The 20,915-nt window shown below is 36.9% G+C and overlaps 1 protein-coding gene across 2 annotated transcripts in view; it reads right to left on the reverse strand.

The window, feature by feature from the left end:
- Positions 1-20,915, reverse strand: part of Epha6 (EPH receptor A6) — a 772,033-nt gene that overhangs the window by 20,377 nt on the left and 730,741 nt on the right. For both annotated transcript variants that reach the window (XM_070030423.1, XM_070030424.1), the window contains exon 15: positions 9,297-9,446. In XM_070030423.1, the coding sequence (XP_069886524.1) occupies positions 9,297-9,446 (150 nt within the window). The remainder of the gene's footprint in view (positions 1-9,296; positions 9,447-20,915) is intronic.

Below are 20,915 nucleotides of genomic sequence, written 5' to 3' on the forward strand. Positions count from 1 at the left end.
TATTGAGCATTGTTACCCCCTCCTTTGTTTTTCCTCTACCATCCCTTCCCTCCCACCTCCCAACTTCTTCCTTCCCTCACCTTGAAGCTGTAAAGTTTGTTTTCAACATAGTGTCTTGTACATATTATTGTTACAATGGGTCAAACTGTATCCTTATTTCAGCATTTTGTTATTACCCTTCCCCTCCCCAAATTAGAAAAATGTATGTAAAAGATGCAGGGCACCAGGGGGTCATACTATGAGGGAAGAACATACAAAAGAAACAAAGATCACATAGTACATTATAAGTACATTAAAAACAACAGCAACAAAGATAAACCTAAGAGGAATTTTTTTGTCTTTAATGTACTGTGTGAAGTTATTTCTTTTGTCTTTCTTTTTTCCTTTGGTTTATCCCCTGTTGTCACTGTTTTTGATTTTGGTACACTATATCATGTATATATGATTATATGATTTGGGGGAAGGGCAGGGGAATCACAACATGGTGAAAGAAAGGACAAAGGGTGATACAATTCAACAGTGATACTCACAAAAGACACTATATTGGAAATGAACATTACAGTTTAGGGGGAGAAGGAAAATGTGAAAAAAGAGGGAGGGGTAACAGTGTTCCACATGAAATGTACTCATTACTTTACTTATGTAACTATAACCCCTCTGTACATCACCTTTCTAAGAAAATAAAATTAAAAAATTTAATGACATATCAAATGAACCTTTTTGAAAACTTTTTTTTCTTTTAAAAAGAATCTAATGTTCTTACAGTTCAAGTTCCTAAGCATTTTTCTGGGGGAAAGTAAACCATATAGAAAAACACTTTTTTAGTGATGCACCATTTTTGAGATAATGGTAGTTGTATATCTTCTGGTACACTAAAATTATCTAAAAGCATGTGAAAAGGACATTTTAAAATTAATCCTTAGTAAATGCTTCATAGTATAAATAAAAATCTTAGTATAATTAAAATCTTAGGTGCTAAATGTAATTAATTTTAAAGTAGAAATTGAAGGTATAGTTATTTTTTATGAAAAACTTGCTAATAAATAAGTGTTTCCAAGTTTTGTGGTCAATTTAGTTAAAAAGTTTTCCTTTGAAAACTATGTGAGGGGCTGGGAAGGTGGCTCAGTGGTAGAGCGCTTGCCTTGCATGCATGAGGCCCTAGGTTCGATTCTTCAGCACCACATAAGCAAAAAGAAAAAAGCCAGAAGTGGCGCTGGGGCTCAAGTGGTAGAGCGCTAGCCTTGAGCTGAAGTGGTAGAGTGCTGGCTTTGAGCTGAAAAGCTGAGGGACAGCGCTCAGGCTCAGAGTTCAGGCCCACGACCAGACCCAAAAAGAAAAAAAAAAAAGAAAACTATGCTGATTACTGGTTCCTTCTACCTAGAACTTTATCCTGTGAATTATATATGGTGGTGCATCTCTAAGCATTCTCTATTACTCTGGTCTCTGTAGCAGACATATGTCATGTTTGTATAATTAGTATTTATTTAATTAAAATGCCAATACTGCCTGTGCACCAATAGTATGAATTACTGAACATCTGAGAAGAGGAAGGCCATTTTGAAAATTGCTTCCGTAGACTATGTATTTAAATAAAGGGAAATATTCCTTACTTATTATGGAAGAGAGAAATAATAGGAATGGGTTTTTAGCAATTTACTGTATCTTACACAGATCATTACACAACAGCCATTACATAATAAAGTCAAGTTTGGAAAACCTAATCAGACACAAAAATTGAAAATGACTGGACTCCCTGACTCATAAAATCACACTGAATTTCTAGGTAAGTAGATTTTGCACACCCACCATTCTTGGCTAAAGAACTGACTCATAATTCAGAATGTTTTACAATTTTGAGGACAAATAAAAACTACAGAAAAGGGTTTTCTTCCTCCTTAAATCTTGAAAATAAAGATCAGGACAAAAGGTTTTTTATGTCTATGTCATCTCTAAGAAATAAAATATTTTTTCCTTCAAGGGTTCTTAAGAAAATAACCTAAGTCACTTTTATACAAAAGTTTTGAAAAAGAAGAAAACCTACAGGTAGCATTGTGTTTCCTATTAAATCTAAAATGGGATAATCTCTGATACATTTTTTTTGGAAACTGTACTACTTTAGTGGCATATGCTTAAATGAAATCATACCCAGGAGGCCTGTGAGTTTCAAACTGTTTCAAGGCAAAATTTTTCATATCAGGGACACAAAACAAAACCCAAGACTCCAGTCTAGCAAGCATTCAGATCATTAGCCAGACTAAGTCACCTCTCATTTAAGTGGTACTAGGATTTTCCCAATGTACCCACTCCACAGGGATTCAGTTATTTAATGCTGCCTGCTGTTCATATTTGCATCCAGTTTCTTCTGCTAAGCACATTAGGAGTGAGGGAAAAACTACAATACCCTTGCTGATATATTCAGAACTCTAGCACTGTAATATACTCCCAATTATCTTGAACTTGGATGAAAATAAAATAAAAATTGTTCTGAAATGCCTCATAAAAAAAGGAAAAGATAGAGAAAAAGAGAAAGAAAATGAAACAATGGACTAGTTGTGTAGCTTCAATATGCCCGTGTTTCTGGTAATGAGCTAAATATGTTGATCTATATAATGGAAGTATTTCTAAGAAATAGAATAACAAAATGGCACATTTTACATTTTTTCTAAAGTCAAGACTCACAATAGTGTACAAATGGTTTATATTTCTGAACCTTTGTTAGTAAATCCACATTATTTTGCTAAAGGAAACAATGAAAACATGTCTCTGTGATAGAGTGGTATACATCAGTGCTGCAACTGAATCCCTTCCAGTGGCTGTCTCCCTTGGCCAGTTCCTCCTTCATTTCATGAGATTATGGGGAAGTATCCACTCAAAATGCTCCACTCATCTTGGACTGGACAGACTAGAATAAATTTATCTGGGCTAATTTTAATACTTTCTTGACATGTTTTTTAGATCAGGGTGAAAAGGGGTTTAACAGAGCAGAGTCTTCTTTGAGATTAACATATTAATTTTTAGATGGAACTCCTTTTTTTGGGATTGCTAAATTACTGAGTCCAAGAATATGAAGAAAAAAAGAAAGAATTTAACAATAGTAGAGAGCAGGGGAAAGGAACCCAGGGAGGTACTAAAATTATCACATCATGGGGCTGGGAAGGTGGCTCAGTGGTAGAGTGCTTGCCTTGCATGCATGAGGCCCTGGGTTCAATTCCTCAGCACCACATAAGCAGAAAAAGCTGGAAGTGGTGCTGTGGCTCAAGTGGTAGAGTGCTAGCCTTGAGTTCAGGCCCCACAATTGACAAAAAAAATAATAAATAAAATTATCACATAACTCCCAAGATCCAGCATGTTAAACTATCTTCTTGTTATCCTGATCAAAAGGTTTTGCTTAAATTATTTGACATTCAATCCTTGTGATTTGTAATAATAAAAAAAACTCCATTTCTTGGAGTTCATTTCGATAAACATCATTTTATATGGTCTTTTTTTTTGGGGGGGGGGGTCCGGTCGTGGGCCCTGAACTCTGGGCCTGGGCACTGTCCCTCAGCTCTTCAGCTCAAGGCTAGCACTCTACCACTTGAGCCACAGCACCACTTCTGGCTTTTTTTTTTGCTTATGTAGGGCTGAGGAATCAAACCCAGGGCCTCGAGCATGCAAGGCAAGCGCTCTACCACTGAGCCACCTTCCCAGCCCCTTTATATGGTCATTTTTACATAGTTATTGAGCCTTTGCTTTCCTTTCCTAAGAATATATCCTCCTTTGGTCTCACTATGTGAATGTTGAAATTATCATGTCCAAGAGTAATTTTTTGTCATTTACCATCCATGTGTTTACGTGTAGATTTCTAGGCACTTTCTAATTTCTGCAAATGAGGGAAATCATGCAACCTATGTTTCTTTGTGTTTGGCTTACTTTGCTTAATATAATCTTTCCAAGTGATTCCATTTCCTTTTTTTGAAAGGGCAATGTAATTCTTTCTGGTGGAAGCATAGAATTCCATTTTAAATTTACACCCCATTTTCTTGATCATTCATACACTGAGGAGCATCTCTGTTGACTCCATATCTAGGCTATGGTGAACAATGTTGCAATAAACATGGTTGTGCTGGTGGCTTTAGTGTGGCCTGGTTTGTTGTCAACTGGATAAATGCTCAGGAGTGGGATTGCTGGTCATAGGGAAGCTCTATGTTTAGTCCTTTGAGGATCCTCCATACTGCTTCACAGAGTGATTGAACAAGTTTACATCCCCACCAACAGTGTAGTAGCATTCTTTTTTGACCACTTCCTCTCCAACATCTGTTATTGTTAGTTTTCTTGATAATGGCCATTCTAACTGGGGTGAGGTGGAATCTCAATATTGTTTGGATTTTCATTTCATTTATGGCCAGAGATGTTGGAGATCTCTTCATAAGTCTAATGGTCATTCTTATTTCTTCTTTGGAGAAGTCTCACCTTAAGTCTTTAGCCCACTTATTAATTGGATTATTGTTTCTTGGAGGTTTTTGGGGGGGTTAATTTTTTGAGTTCCAAGTATGTTTTAGACATGAGGTCCTTATCTGATGCATAGATATTGTAAAGATCTTCTCTCATTCTGTGGCTTTTTGCCAAGAAGAAACTCTTTGGTTTGATACAATCCCATTTATCTTAGATTTGTTGTGATTTTGGATCTTTCCTTAAGAATTTTCAAATTGTGCCTAGTAGCCTTAGTGCTTCCCCTACATCTTTGTATAGTATTTTCATGGTATCTGGTCTTACATTGAGGTCTTTGATCCATTTGGAATTGATTCTGGTGCAGCATGATATATTAGGTTCTAGCATCAGTTTTCAGCATGTGTATATAGCCAATTCTACCAGTACCATTTGTTGAAGAGGCTATCTTTCTTCCAGCCTGTGTTTTTGGCTCCCTTATTAAATATTAGGTGGCTATAGGTCTGTGGGTTAATTTCTGGGTCTTCTGTTCCAGAGGGTTTTTTTGTGTGTGTGTTTTTTCCTCCTTTGTCACTGTTTTTGATTTGTGTACTTTTTGGCTGGTATGTATGTTTACCTGTTTTGATGAGGATAAGGGGGAGCACAGAAATGGTGGGACAAAAGGTGAACTAATGCAGCAGTGATACTCACTTTCACTTTGTTGAAAGTGAACTATAATTTGTGGGAGAGGGAGTCAGGAGGGAAAAACCTGGGAGAATGGGCTGGGAAGATGGATCAGTGGTAGACTGATTGCCTAGCATGCATGAAGTCCTTGGTTCAATTCCTCAGTAACAGCAGAAGCTGGAAGTAATGCTGTGGTTCAAGTGGTAGAGTGCTGGTCTTGAGCAAAAGAAGCTCGGGACAGTGCCTAGGCCCTGAGTTCAAGCCCCAGAACAAACATACAAACAAACACAAAACTGGGAGAATAAAAGGGAAGAGGTGACAACATTCAAAAAGAAATGCACTCATTACCTGATTTATGTAATTGTAACCACTCTGTACATCACCTTTACAATAAAAAAAAACTTCTGAAATAGTGTTTGTGTGGACCCATTGCAACAATGAGATGTACAAGATTTGTACTTCTGAAAAAATTATTAACTGCTGTGCTCACAATTTAGTTTATATTTAAAAAAATAAAAGAAATTGCAACAGCTACCCTGGATAAGAATTTTTCTATTTGGACAAGCAGGTAAGACCAATACCAGACTTCAGTGCAGTAACCAGGATTTAAAGAGGGTTGAATGCAGAGTGTGGTTTCTTTTTTCAGTTGAATGTACTTATCCAGTGTGGTATGAAAATTTCATACATGTATATAAGTTGTAAAGATTAAGCAACATATTTAACATTTTCATCTCCATAAATATCTCTCATGGGGACATTCAAAGTCTGCTCTTATAGTTCTGATAAAATTTATAATAACTTCTTGTAGCCTATAGTTCTACTATGCTTCTAAGAATTCTATAATTTATCCCACTTACCTATGATTTGGTACTTGTTCTCTGATCTTTCCCTATGCACCACCCTCTTGCCTCTCTTGTGTAATGTCTAGTAACTATTATTCCATTGTTTACATCTATGCAATCAACTAATTTTTAGCTTCTACCTGAGAGTGAGAACATTCAGTAATTGTCTTTCTGTCTTTGGCTTATTTCACTTAACATTAACAGAGAAGACTGAGTTTTCTGATTCCCCATCCTCACCTTACATGCATACCTAGTCTGGTGATTGACATATGTTTAATAAATAGCTGCTGAATAACTAAGCAGATGGCACCTACTGTTAATTTTTAAGGTATTTTATGGTTTAGTTCTGTGCACTCTTTTTTTCTCATTTCCTTTCCCTAATGTACAATACTACTGACCTTTGGGAAACTCATTGTATTATTCACAAAAGCAGATTCTGCAAACTCAGAATTGTTCATTGTAATAAAATATACCACAGTCTACAGAATGGAGGAACTATTGCATGAACACTATCTGAATTACTTAAACTCACTTTAAAAACCATAAAGCATAGTAACATTCCATTTGATCATTTGCTCCACAGCTTTGCTAAACTCATTAATTGTGGTAAAGATGAATAAAATATACAGAGAACACAGCCCAACTTTTATTGTGTATCATATTACTTTCCTTAGTTAAAATGCTTCTTGGTTGGAAAAAATCCAACACAACACTATATCTTGATCCAATAAATGAAAGATGCAGGTTAAATATAAAATAGTATTTGAAGAAAGCATCTGGAAATATTTTGAGTAAGCTATTTTTTCTTCCAAATAGAGATTCCGGATACAGGATATGACACAAGCATGGTGACTTCTAATGCATTTAGCTAAAAGAATTCTAACTTTCTTTGCCACTGTACTATAAAGGTATTCATGAGATACACAAATGATTTTAGTTCTTACTACTTTCTTCTAGTCAAGTATTAACCTAGGGGACTTAAAAGTTAATTTCCCAGTGACTCCCTCTGTCTTTCATTCTTGCTTGGATATTCTTTGGCAATAATACCAAATTTAGCATTGGAAAATGAACCAGGCTCTGGGTGATGGAAGAGCTGGGCCTTCTGCTGTGAGCATTGGCAATCCTGAATGAATGAGAATGGGCTTAATGTTAGGAGTATGTTCCTGGCTACAACATCTTCTCTTCTTGCAGACAGAGTCTCTGTGTCCAAATGAGGTTTACTAAATAGTCATCATGGACAGAGATCATTAAGACCTGTGGCCAGAATGACTGGGTAAATGACAATACAAGATCCAGGCAGGGAGGGCCTGACTATAAGGTACCAACTACTGTAGACATTGAAGATCAATTTATATGGTGGTCTGTGTTGAAAACTGCCCATTTGAGCCCTTTTTTTGGAAGAAGCTCTATCCTAAAAAAATCTATCACATTGTCTGGCATCTTCACTTGTCCCTATTCTGCTGTGTGGAAGTCTGATATGATTCTAGGCATCTGGACAGAGACCAGAGAGGTCCTAAACTTCAGAAGGGAAAAACATGAGGCATTTATTTGTGGAGGAAAGTATGATAATTTTCTTCAGAGATTATAAAGTTATATTCTGGTATGAGTAAAAAGAGATATTAAACCTTTTCTAATCCAGCCTCTCCCTTTATTATTTTTTTCAGTCATGAAACTGAGGCACTTTGAAAAGTAAAGTGACTTTCATAATTGAATTAGGAACCACATAACCATAGCCATCGGTGGTTGCTGAGTCGATTATTGCCTTGTACACCAGGAGGTAAGAAAATCTAGGGGGCAGGAACATCAGAGAACTCCTCATTATATTATTTGTCTTTGCTTTTTTTTTTTTTATAAGTTTATGAATGCTCAATAAGAATGACTAATTATGACTTTTATGCTTACAAATGGATGATTATTATGAAGATGTTTTATAATATACATATGTAGATGAATCTTTACCACTTACCTTTTTCTTTGAAAAGTCACTTCTTTTTACCAATACATTTTGATTAACATTTCTATTCCTCAAATTAAGATGTTAAACTCTGGGCAGGGATGGTAGCTCAGTGTTAGAGTGCTTGACTTCCATGCCTGAGGCCTTCCATGTTTGATTGCTCAGCACCACATAAGCAGAAAAAACCAGAAGTGGTGCTGTGGCTCAAGTGGTAGAGCACTAGCTTTGAGCTGAAGAGCTGAGGGACAGCCCACAGGCCCAGCGTTAAGGCCTAACGACTATAAGCTCTACCAGGACAGTAGATGATGAGTCCTACCAGGAAGTGTAAACAAACCACTATGACAGGCATTTATGACTTACCGTAGAAATCTATTGCAATTACATTCTAGAAGCACTGGCAATTCATTAATATGGGATACCAGGACACTCATGTCAATTCTCTGTTTCTGTTTCATGACTATTAAATCAAGGGATTAAGTTATTTATGATTATAAATAGATGCGCTTATAATACTGTATAAATTTATAAATTATATATTATATATATTTATAAATTTATCATTATATCTCAGTGTAACAAAAATCCAATCATGTCTTGGCCTGGGATGAGAAATGGAGAAACTTTCTCTGTGATTAAGCCCCAAAGAAATTGAATGGTTTGACTTTGGGCTGGATTAGCAAAGTATGGGAAATGGAGGTTTGTAGTTAACTGAGGAACTAGTCTTGTACTACTCTATGTGTATTGCTTGAATACCTGTATCTTATTACTGTTTTCTTTATTGTGTAGAGGATGTAGAGATTAAATGTGTAAACTATTCTGTTTTTAATCATTCAACAAAATGAAACAAAAATGGAAACCAAACGTATAAATTATGAAACTCAAAAAAGATCATGCTAGATGACATATTGACAATATATTGCATCAATGTCTTTCACTTCACCCCATCATTCTGGGCCCACCCCCCACCACCTCCGGTTTGAGCTCAGAGCCTAGGTATTATCCCTGAGCCACAGCACCATTTGGAGTCACAGCACCACTTCCTCATTCACTCTTTTTAAGTGGTATCTACCTTAAACTTATTTGGGTTTTAAGTGATTCATTCAATCGCTCTGTTAGAAGAAAGGAGAAGTCAGTGTTATTCTGCTTTTTGTACTTGTTTGGTCAAGGCCATTATAGAGCCAATTTTGTTGCATTTGAGCAACAAAATATCTGTGGTAAGATGAATCAGCTGGCCCCAAGTCATAAAAACCAGTTCCTAATGAAAGATTCCTAAGGTTCTGAAACCTAGCCATTTGATGCTGAGCCAATTTCAGAAGATGGAGACTAATTTGTGTTTGGACCAAGGGCTCTCTCCTTTCCCTCAAACTAATGTGCTTGTAGACACTAAAGGACAACCTCTATGCACTCACATCTTGGTTAGACATTTCCCAGTAAGGCCTTTCTCCATAGGACATCACCTCCCACATGACAATGCCATAGCTCCATGCATCACTTGCTGAGGAGAATTTTCTGTAGGCAATAGCTTCTGGGGCTGTCCATCTTATAGGGATTTTCCCACCCTGAAAAAAATAAATTGAAGATTCCTCAGTTGGCTCAGAAGTATATTAAGAAACAAAATGTCATCCAAATTACATATCTGTTAGATCTAAATATTTTATTATGATGTTGGCATTTTAAATTAAAAATCAAAAGAAAGTTGGAATAATGTTAAAATGTCAGGCATATTTTTTTCTCTAATAGTTCCTAGATTTAATGGTGAAAAGGAGCACTTCAGAAATATTTTATTTCACTCATTTGAGAAATTTATTTTTACTGTAGATTCACATAGTTAAATCCACTATTATTCCATTTGAAGAAGTTCTGGATTATAGGACATTAAAACTAAATATCATTCAACAGTCATTAAAAATTGGATTGCCTATATAAATAATAATGAGACTAAAGCTCTCATTTAATTGAAGACAAGTGGTTTAGTACAGAACTGAGACATTCTGTACCAATTCAGTGTTTATCAAAATTTCATGTTCATCTTCTTCTTTCCTTTCCATTGGCTACCATTACATTTAAAGAAAAGAAACACTAAAACGTTTTTTTAAAAGTTTATAATCCTTTAAAAAGAAAAGGCATTAGGCTACCATACATCTTTCTCCAATATTCATATTAGCATTTGAATCAATTAGATTAAATTCATGCAATTTAATCTATACTGGTTAAGTACTAAAACCTGTGTTATAGGTTACTTTTGTTAATATTTATTACATGTTATCTGTTGAAACACTCTATAAATACTCTTTTACTTTAATGGCAAGAATAAAACAATTCATCCATTTGATTGACAATCTTAAAACCTTTGCAGCTCCCAAGTACCCAGTTGAGTGGCAACATTTCTGCCACTAGATGGAAGTAGAGAACAAGGATTTGCTCCCAGATTCAAATCACAGTTCACAGCAAAATTATTTCCAATAATTAGAACCCACCACAATAGGATCATTTCACCTTTATCAGCATTTTGAAGACCAGAGCATTTGTTCACTCATTGTGTACAAAACCATGGTGTTTAGAGAACTAAGGCTGAAAAAAAAGGATGTACTTTTTTTTAGTCCTTGAAGAATTTAGATTACATAAACATGTTTCTTAAAGGTGAAGCCATTAATTAAGTAATCTAATCACTACTTATTTAGTAACCTACATACATACTTGAAGAGAAGAAAGGGATTCATTTTTAGATGAATCCCTTAGGTTTCACCAGGCAAATGAGAGCATTAATGGAGCCCTCATTTCAAAGACTGCTAGCATGGAAAATTTAGAAGAAACCTTGGGGAAAATACTGTGAATCTAATCCTCTGACTTTACAGCTAAGAAAACTGAGCTTTACCTTTGGAGACTGAGGACTTGGACTTTTTTTTTTTTTTTTTTTACCATATTACTAGGTATCTAATGTCTACTAGAGCTATCATGATGTTATTCAGTGACATTAATATAAGATGTAAATAAGTTCATTAGCATAGGTGAAAAGTTGAGTACAACAAGCTTTAACATTTCAAAACATCTTTTTGTAATCATATGTCACAGCAGCATAATGGGGGGAAAAAACCCCAAAAACCCTAGGCCTGAGAATTTTATGCTTTAGGACATAGGTTAAAAGCAGAACTTAATTAAGTCCAGAAAATTAAGGTTACAAAGTGGACAAAAACAGTTGAAGGGCTGGGAAGGTGGCTCAGTGGTAGAGCACTTGCCTTGCATGCCTGAGGCCCTGGGTTCGATACCTCAACACCACATAAGCAAAAAGAAAAAAGCTGAAAGTGGCACTGTGGCTCAAGTGGTAGAGCGCTAGCCTTGAGCTGAAGAGCTGAGGGACAGCGCCCAGGCCCAGAGTTCAGGCCTCCGACCGGACCCCCCCCCCAAAAAAAAAAAAAAAAAACAGTTTAAGAGAGTGTTAACAGGGCAGCAAGGGAAAGGATTCATTTTTAAATTGTTACCATTGTAATTAGTTGTACAAAGAAGTTTTCAGTTAACATGTTATTTCATGAGTATAATCCATCTTGATCAATGCAACCCATTTCATCATTTTCCTCCATCTCTCCCATCCCTTTAATTTACCTGGCTCCATTTTGACATATATACAATGAACATATGACAGCATTCATCCATTCTTCCTCTCTTCATTTGTCTGCACCTGCCCTTTGAGCTTACCCTCCCAGAGATCTCTAGTTCCATTTCTTTCTGGTGTATATATATATATATATATATATATATATATATATATATATATATATATATATATATATTATCAGACTTCATTCATTCTTTAAACTAAAATAAGGTTGTCAGAAATCACAACAAATAATTTCTTAGTATAAATATACTTATCATACAAGGACTTTATTTTGCCCAAGTGGATCCCAAATACTGAAAGAGATTTATACTAAAAGTCACTTGTATTCAATTCTTATTTAAATGGGCACCCACTATTTTTAGCAAGTTGTAATACAATCCACTAAATACACTCATAAATGGGAACATTGTAAATGCTCCAGTCGTACATAAAGGGTGATTTGGCCTTCATGGGAGACACTGACATTCTGACTTGTTATTCTTGAATCACTACAAGAGAATCTTTTGTTTCATTGCATATGTGCACTAGAGATCCCATATTGTGGTTCTTTACTCAGGTTTGATCCAAACCTCAAAGCCACATAGCCAGAAGATAAGACCAAATCTGATGATTTGATCACTGCACAAAAGAGTAATAATCCTGTCTGATACTTCTGACTTTGGACCTTTCTTTCCCTCTGGCTAGAAATATACAGAAGTGTATATTTCTGCCTGGTTGAAAGGTGACACTGGTCTGCCTGACTCTTACTTTGTTCAATCTATGTGTGTCCTATAAGGTCAACAAAACAGAGTAATTACTGCATGTTCATTCACCCTAATTACACCCATATTACACATAATACCATGTATATAACATAGAAGAGTCACATAACAGCCTACATTTTAAATAACTTGGTATCACATATAAATGAGAATTGATCATCCTCCTTCATATTTGTTCTCCCAGAGGGGGATGATATTATACAATGTGCAAATAGCATTGCTACCTGTTATAAATACAGTCATGTCCTTTATCCTAAGTTCATTTGCTGAAATCCTAATCTCCATTGTGACTGCTTTTAAAGAGGAATTTGAGGGAAGAAGAATGCAACTTTTGTATCCTATGAAGTTCCATTCTTTCCAGGAACATGGGAAAAAATGTTCTCACTTGCTGAGAGATTGAGGACAATGATGAAATTAATTCAGTTACAATCACAAGAGAGAAATTTAATTTTTTTAACCCAGATCAATATCCTTTGGAGTAGTAAAATCACTCTCCACAGTGCTCAAGTGCAAGTGTGATCTTTTCCAACAAGGCTTCTAAGAGCTAGAAGTACAGCCAGATATGTGAGCACATGACTGTAATCCCACCACTTGAGAGAAAGAGGTAGCAGGAAAAAGATTTTGAGGTTAGTTTGGGCTATCTAGAACATTCAAGCTCAGTCGGAACTACATAATGAAAACTTATCTCAGATCACAGATAGAGCTTTATGGTACAACACTTGTGCAAAGCCCCTCAGTTTGATCCCTACGATTGGGTAAAATAAAAAACAAAGAGCAAGAGATACCAATTCAACTCTGCTAATGGACAGGAACTAGCCTAGTTTTAGTAATTTAGATTGTATCTTGTCCAGTTTGAGGAAAATATCTGCATATTTTGGTCCACTGAGTTTGGCATAGGGCTCTATGCCTATACTTCTGCCATTGTCCTATAAAAGCCCTTTGAAGATAGAAGACACATATTATTTAATTTATCTTTATATTTCATAGGTAAACTCATCAAAGAACATCATCTTTTTTTTTGTTGGTCGTGGAGGCTGAACTCTGGGCCTGGGCACTGTTCCTCAGCTCTTCAGCTCAAGGCTAGCGCCCTACCACTTGAGCCACAACACTACTTCCGGCTTTTTCTGCTTATGTAGCGCTGAAGAATTGAACCCAGGAACTCATGCATGAGAGGCAGGCACCACTGAGCCAACTTCCCAGCCAATATTATCTGTTTTTAAATGCAGGCAGGCCCAAATTCTGTCTGTGGCTTGACTTGTCTGATTATGATTGTCTAGGCTTCTTTCCCTTCATTTTCTGGGTACGTTTCTTCTCTTTGTGAGATCCTGGAACACTGTGACAGATAATAAAGATCTTCTTTTAAAATATACTGTTAAGTACTATTATACACACACATGATTATATATACACATGAACCTGTCCCATTATCATGAGCCAGATTAAAATACCCATACTTCAAGGAAAGGGTCATGTTTTGACATAGCACTTTAAATGTGACACTGGTTCTCTGCTTATCAAAATGCAATACATAAACATATTATGGGAAAGTATGGTAATTCATTACTGGTGTGTTGTCCTTTTATAAAAGAAACCTCTTCTCTGAGACATGCATGTTCGCATGTTGCTCTTGCTTTTCTGTCAAAGGCAGCAAGAAGTTCTTCTCCAGATGCAGATCTTTCAAAGTTGGAATTCCCAGTTTCTAGAATTGTAAGACATACATCTCCATTCTTAATAAATTATCCAGTCTCAAACATTGCACTAAAGCAACCCCAAACAGACTGAGATAATAACTTTTATCCAATAAGCACTGTAACAATCTATGTTAAGTAGTATTGCTTTATACAACAAATAAACGAGCCTTAAAACTTTGGTTGGTTCTTGGTGTGTCAATCTTGGGGCTTGAATGCTTTCCTTGAGGCTTTTTCTTGTTCAAGGCTAGCAGTCTACCACATGAGCCACAGCTTCATGTGTAGCTTTTTTGATGCTAAATCAGACATAAGCATATCATGGACTTTCCTGCCCAGACTGGCTATGAACCATGTTCCTCAGACCTCAGCCTTCTGACTAGCTAGGATTACAGGGGTGAGCCACCATGACCATCTTTAGCCTTCAAATTTTATACTTGAGGAAGACATCATGATGTGAGGGAGTCAAAACTATAGGATGGAGGAAAGACAACCTGTTCAACAAATGGTTATGGTAGAATTGGCTATATGTATGCTGAAAACTTAAGTTAGATCCTTATATATCACCCTGCACCAGAATCAATTCCAAATTCAAATTCAATTTCAAATTCAATTCCAATTTCAAAGACCTCTCAGTACTGTGAAAGTATTATAGGAGGAATAGAGGAAACACTAGGGCTCTTTGGCACAGGTCAAAACTTACTAAGATCCAGATTCACAACAAATCAAAGAAAGACTGAATAAATGTGACTGTGCCAAACTGAAGAGTTTCTGCTTGGCAAAGGACAGAGCTAGCACAGAATGGGACAAGATCCTTACTAGCTATGCATCAGATTAGGACATCATATTTAAAATATACTTAGAAAGCAAGAATTTACCCCCCCAAAAATAACAACTCAATTAATAAATGGGCTAAAGACTTAAAAAGAAATCAGAATGGCCAATAAACACATGAAGAGATCTTCACTATCTCTGGCCATAAATGAAATGAGAATCCAAACAACATTGAGATTTGACCTCACCCCAATTAGAATGGCCATTATCAAGAAAACTAACAATAACAGATGTTGGAGGGGATGTAGTCAAAAAGGAATATTACTACATTGTTGGTGGGAATGTAAACTTGTTCAATCACTCTGTGAAGCAGTATGGAGGGTCCTCAAAAGACTAACATAGAGCTTCCCTATGATCAGCAATCCCACTCCTGGGCATTTATCCAGTTGACCACAAACCAGGCCACACTAAAGCCACCAGCACAACCATGTTTACTGTTCACCATAGCCTAGATATGTAGGCAACAGAAATGCCCTCAGTGGATGAATGCCAGAAAATGGGGTATATATTGAAAGTAGAATTCTATGCTTCCACCAGAAAGAATGATATTGCCCATTCATAAGGAAATGGAACCACTTGGAAAAATTATATTAAGCAAAGTAAGCCAGACCCAAAGAAACATAGGTTGCATGGTTTCCCTCATTTGTAGTAATGAGAATGTGCCTATAAATCTACAAGTAAACACAATAGGTGGTAAATGACAAAAAAGTATACTTGGACATAATAAATTAAACAGGACTCTAAACTTGCACACAGTGAGACCAAAGGAGGATATTCTTAGGAGAGGATCACAGAGGCTCAATAACGAGGTACATATGACCATATAAAATGATGCTTTTTGAAATAAACTTCAAGAAATGGAAAGAGGAGGTTATTTTTATTGTAGTGTTTGTGGTTCTTTTTTCTCTTTTTTCTTTTTTTGCTTTATTTCCTTTTGTCACTCTATTTAATTTCTGTACCTTTTGTCTTGTATATAAGGCTATCTAATTTGGGGAGAGGGAGGGTAAGCACAGAAAAAACGGGACCAAGGGTGAACCAATTCAGCAGTGAAATCCACTAGACACCATATTGCAAATGAACTATATAACTTGAGGGGGAGGGAAGATAGGAGGGGAAAAAGAGAGAACGAGGGAGTGGGGGGCACTTCATAAGGAAAAGTACTCATCACCTTACTTATGTGACTGTAACCTCTCTGTACAACTTTACAATAAAATTTAAGCAAATCATGATGATTTTTTTTTCTCATTCCAGGATTGTGTTTCTCTTTGAATAAACTTTTCCATGGTCATTCATTGAGAATTTAGTGGACCCTGAGAGTATGAAAGAGGGTGACACTTCATTTCCTCATTCATGGCTCAGTGGTGATTGTTGTTTCTCTAAAATTCTCTGGCCAGGGCACAGAGCTTCAGCACTCTACATCTTACCAGGTCTCAGCCCCCCCCCCCCCCCCCCCCCGGACCTTGTAGACATTACTTCCTTCTGCCCAACACTGATCCAACACTTCTATTCTGATGATTAAATACACAATTATCTCCTTTTGATATTTTTATTAGAATGCATTTTTCATAAGAATAGGGACAGATGAGAAACAATTAAAAAACACAGTAAATCATCAGCATTGTTCCTTCACTTGAAAATGTGAACTCTGGAGATTTTTCTCATACTCTTCTTCTCAGTCTATCCCTGGAACTATACTACATTTTAATTCATTGTTGAAATGCACAAGCAGCTTAGTGAATGCTAAATTTTTGCTTCTCTTAATAAAAAAGTGCTTATCATGCTATTCAAATTCTCAGGAATTAGGATCCTTTTCACCCGCTTCCTCCTAACCTCTCCAGAAAATTATTCATTACTAGCGATTTCTTTACTAGCAATTCATTACTAGCGATTCTCAACAAGAGCATAGGTGCCACATCATTTGAGTGAATAGCACTATTCTGAAGATATCTGTTGAATTAGATTTTTTTTACTGTATCCTAGAAGATAGATAATGTAGGACACAATGATACTGTAATGTGGGTGAATTAAACGTATACATTATTATGAGAATAGCCATTGAATCTAGATGTAGATAGCGTAAACATTACTGACAGTGTAGACAACTTTTTCCTCCAAATAACATCACTCATTATGACTTTACAAATAATACTGTACAGAAAACTGTCAGAAGGAGAGGTGATAATAATATAGTTAAAATACTATTTTCACTCTTCTCTGTGTAGCAGTATTCTTCCCTAGCACCTGCTCCTCTCTCTCCTTCTTTCTATCCAGCTTTGTAGAAAAAGAATTACCTCCTATATTCTCATGGAGTTCGTTTTAAGCTTCTCATCTACAATGTGTATGGCAAAGACCAGTGGAAATGTCCACAGAATGACCGTATCGCATAAACATAGAGATGATTGAAGGATCGATTATTTTATGTAATCTAGTCTTGTTAATATTGAGAAATTTAGGATCGGTTCTCAATGAAAATATAGTTCTTTCTGTATGTATCATTTGACAGATTACAAGGCATTTTTGTGTCAGTGGCCTTAATTAATTTCCAACACTAATGAGAGAATATTTTGCTTTCACATTATGTTGCATTGTGAGGACAATACTAATAAAAACACTGATTATTACCTTTATCATCTGTCATGGTTCCTTTTATGTATGATCTTGACTGTATATACACTATTAATTCTGTTTCTCTAAAGAACTCTACTAATACACCGTCTGTCTCTATTCATGATTGGCGGGTACTTGTTTTGAGAAAATAATTAGTTCTTGTAATTTAGGAAAATAAATTGCAAAAAAATTGCTGTACCTGTATTTATTTTAGCACTCATTGAAAAAATCTTGTTTCAGAAGAAATGTATTCAGAGAGACACTGGAAATATGGTAGACTTGGTACACATGGATGGCTCTACAAATCGTTGGTGCTTACTTTGTGAAAATCAAATGTAGTATAGTAAGAGAACGCGTCTGTGAACTGAGCCACCTGGCTTGTGATTCCTCTTTGTCTTAATTTGTTATGTGATCTCGGGCAAATTAGAGTTGCTTTTGTGAACAGAGAGGATAGGCCTGTAAAATTGTGCCATTCGTCCTAAGGTCTAATATTCTGATTTCCTAATAAGAACAATACCCCAGTGAGTTGAAACAGAAAGAATAACCTTCACTTGTGTCTAAAGAAACAGTCAGAAAGGTTAGTGCTAAGCTCAGTTGCTTCCTCCGTCATTGTTATGCCCTCAGGCACTTTATACATTAAATCAGACAGCTCCTGACAGATCTGCAGTGCTTTGAACATCTCAGAGAAACGCGTCTTCTTGCTACATGTTGCTTTGTGATACATCAGTTCAGAGCAGAGCTGTGGCCTCAAATTACCTATTGTCAGAAAGGCTAGCTGGGGCGGGAGTGGGGGGAGGGGGTGTAATCTGAGGTGGAGAGACAAGATGATGGGATGGCATCTTTTGAGGTCTACTTGGGGCCAGCTACTCAGACTGATGAGCACTCAGCAGAGAAGGCTCAGTTTTCTGAAAGTCTAAAGAAGCATTACTCTGTGAGAAAGCAGGCCGAGAGGCTCAAAGGTGAGAAAGACAACGAAAAGAATCTTGGTGTTTCTAGCATATTTATATTGTTTTGTTGCTTTGAATGTCCCTCCCGACGGTATAACCCCTGTTTTCATTGTATTTCATGTTGGTATAATTTGGGGAGGGGAAGGAAAAAAAACAAATTGTTTAAATAGGGATACAGGTTGACTCATTGCAACAATGAGCTGTACAAAATACTACGTTGAAAAATGAACTTTACAATTTTGGCAGCAGGGGGTGGGGGTAGTTGTGGAGATGGGAGGGCAGGGATGTAGGGGAAAAACAAAGGAGGGGGCAACAATGCGTGATTAGAAATGTACTCATTACCTTGCTCATGTAACTGTAACTTCTCTGTACGGTATTTTCACACACACACACATACACACACACACACACACACACACACACACACACACACACACAAACTTATTAAGCTGGGCGCCAGTGGCTCATGCCTGTAATCCTAATTACACAAGAGGCTGAGATCTGAGGATCGCGGTTCAAAGCCAGCCCGGTCAGGAAAGTCCATGAGACTCTTATCTCCAATAAACCACTAGAAAACTGGAAGTGGCGCTGTGGCTCAAATGTCCCTCAGCTCTTGCCTTGAGCTGAAGAGCTGAGGGACAGAGCTCAAGCCCAGAGGTCAAGCTCCACGACAGACCAAAAACAAGCAAGCAAGCAAGCAAGCAAGCAAACAAACAAACAAAAGAAATTAATAAAAAAAAGAAATAGGGGCTGGGAAGGTGGCTCAGTGGTAGAGTGCTTGCCTTGCATGCCTAAGGCCCTGGGTTTGATTCCTGGGCACCACATAAGCAAAAAGAAAAAAGCCGGAAGTGGCGCTGTGGCTCAAGTGATAGAGCGCTAGCCTTGAGCTGAAGAGCTGAGGGACAGCGCCCAGGCCAGGGTTCAAGCCCCACGACTGGACCCCTGCCCCTCACCCCCAAAAGAAATGTACTTATTACCTTGCTCATGTAATTGTCACCCCTCTATATGGTATTTTCACAATAAAAACTTTAACAAAAAAGAATCTTGGCAGGCCTTGCAGTTGGAAACATTTTAAAAATGTTTTTTAAACAATGCTTTTGCAAATAAATTAATTTTAAAGTTACATTTTGGCTGAGAGAATTATTAAAATTCTAGTATTTTGAATGGTTTTTTAAGTTAGGGCTTAACTGATGAAGGTATGTAGGATCTTTTCCTTATCTTTAGGTTCAGAGTTGTAAACTATTAATATCTTTGCTTATTCAGTTATTTAGGCACTGAATGACAACCACTCAACCTTTCCACTAGAACTCGATCAGTCCTTCAGATTCTAATTTGTTCAAGATAAAAGATTTGCGTATAACATCCACTTTCTATCTCACTTTGCTTGACCCTTAGTATTGTGTACAATTCTGTATTGCTACTTGGCTTTTTAATTTTCTTTTTTTCTTTATTTTGTGTGTGCCAGTTCTAGGGCGTGAAATCAGGGCCTTAGCACTGACCCTGAGCTTTTCTGTTCACAGCTAGTACTCTACCACTTGAGTCATAGTTCTACTTACAGCTTTTTGGTGATTAATTGTAGATAAGAGTCTCACAGACTCCTACCCAGGATGGCTTTGAATCACGATCCTCAAGATCATAGCCTCAGTCTCTTCAATAGCTAGGATTACAGGAATGACCCACTGGCTCACTCAGTTTTGCTAGTTGTATTTTAAAATGCAGATGCACATTATCTTCTCTTAGCTACAACTGCACTTTACATAGTTTCAGTTACCTACAGATAATTTTAGCCTGAATACTTTAAGGAGGAACTTCCAGAAGTAACGAATTCATAAGTGTTAAGTTTTACCATTCCAATCAAGTCAATGTGATGTGGCTGTCATCTCAGTTTCTTGGGAAGTTGAGGCAGGAAGATTAACTACAGCTTGGTAGTTTGTACAAATTGGGTGCTTACACAGAGTTTGGGATGAATATGGTGACCACTTGGGACCAGAGGCCTACTGGTCCCAAGCACATGCTAATCAGTAGCCAGATCACACCTGTGAAAAGCAAGCACTCTCCAGCCAGTTTTGTGGGCTGTTCTAATAGCACAAAGTTTATGCTATCTTGCCTGCTTCTTCCTTCTCCAGACATGAATCATCCCTTTGTCTAGTATATCCTATTTGTATGTGCGACTTGTCTGTTAAACACTTAGCGGTCATTTCCGTTATGAGATCAGCTGTGTTTGTATTCTTTTACAGGTGCAATGCTGTATCACAATGCTAATGTCATTCATCTTACTTCATTTCATCATGGACTCATTGCATCACCTTCTATCATCACAGGAAGAAAGGCAAATACAATTCAATAAGCTACTTTGGGAAGAGAGACCACAGAGAGAAAAAGGCTTCTAAGAAAAGTCTGTACAAGATTTACTTACATGGCAGTTGCAAAAGGAGGGACCGACTATGTGGAACGGCTTTTGGAATAAAGACAAGGCTTTGCAATAGAAAGAATGCTTATTTAAACTTTGGGAAAAAGGTAGCAGTTTGAGTATCAAGGCAAGAGTAGAATATCTCTTCATAAAACCTAACAGGTTCAA

This window comes from Dipodomys merriami, unplaced genomic scaffold, assembly GCF_024711535.1.
Source record: "Dipodomys merriami isolate MVZ:Mamm:240054 unplaced genomic scaffold, mDipMer1.0.p SCAF_2, whole genome shotgun sequence".
Classification (NCBI taxonomy): Eukaryota; Metazoa; Chordata; class Mammalia; order Rodentia; family Heteromyidae; genus Dipodomys; species Dipodomys merriami.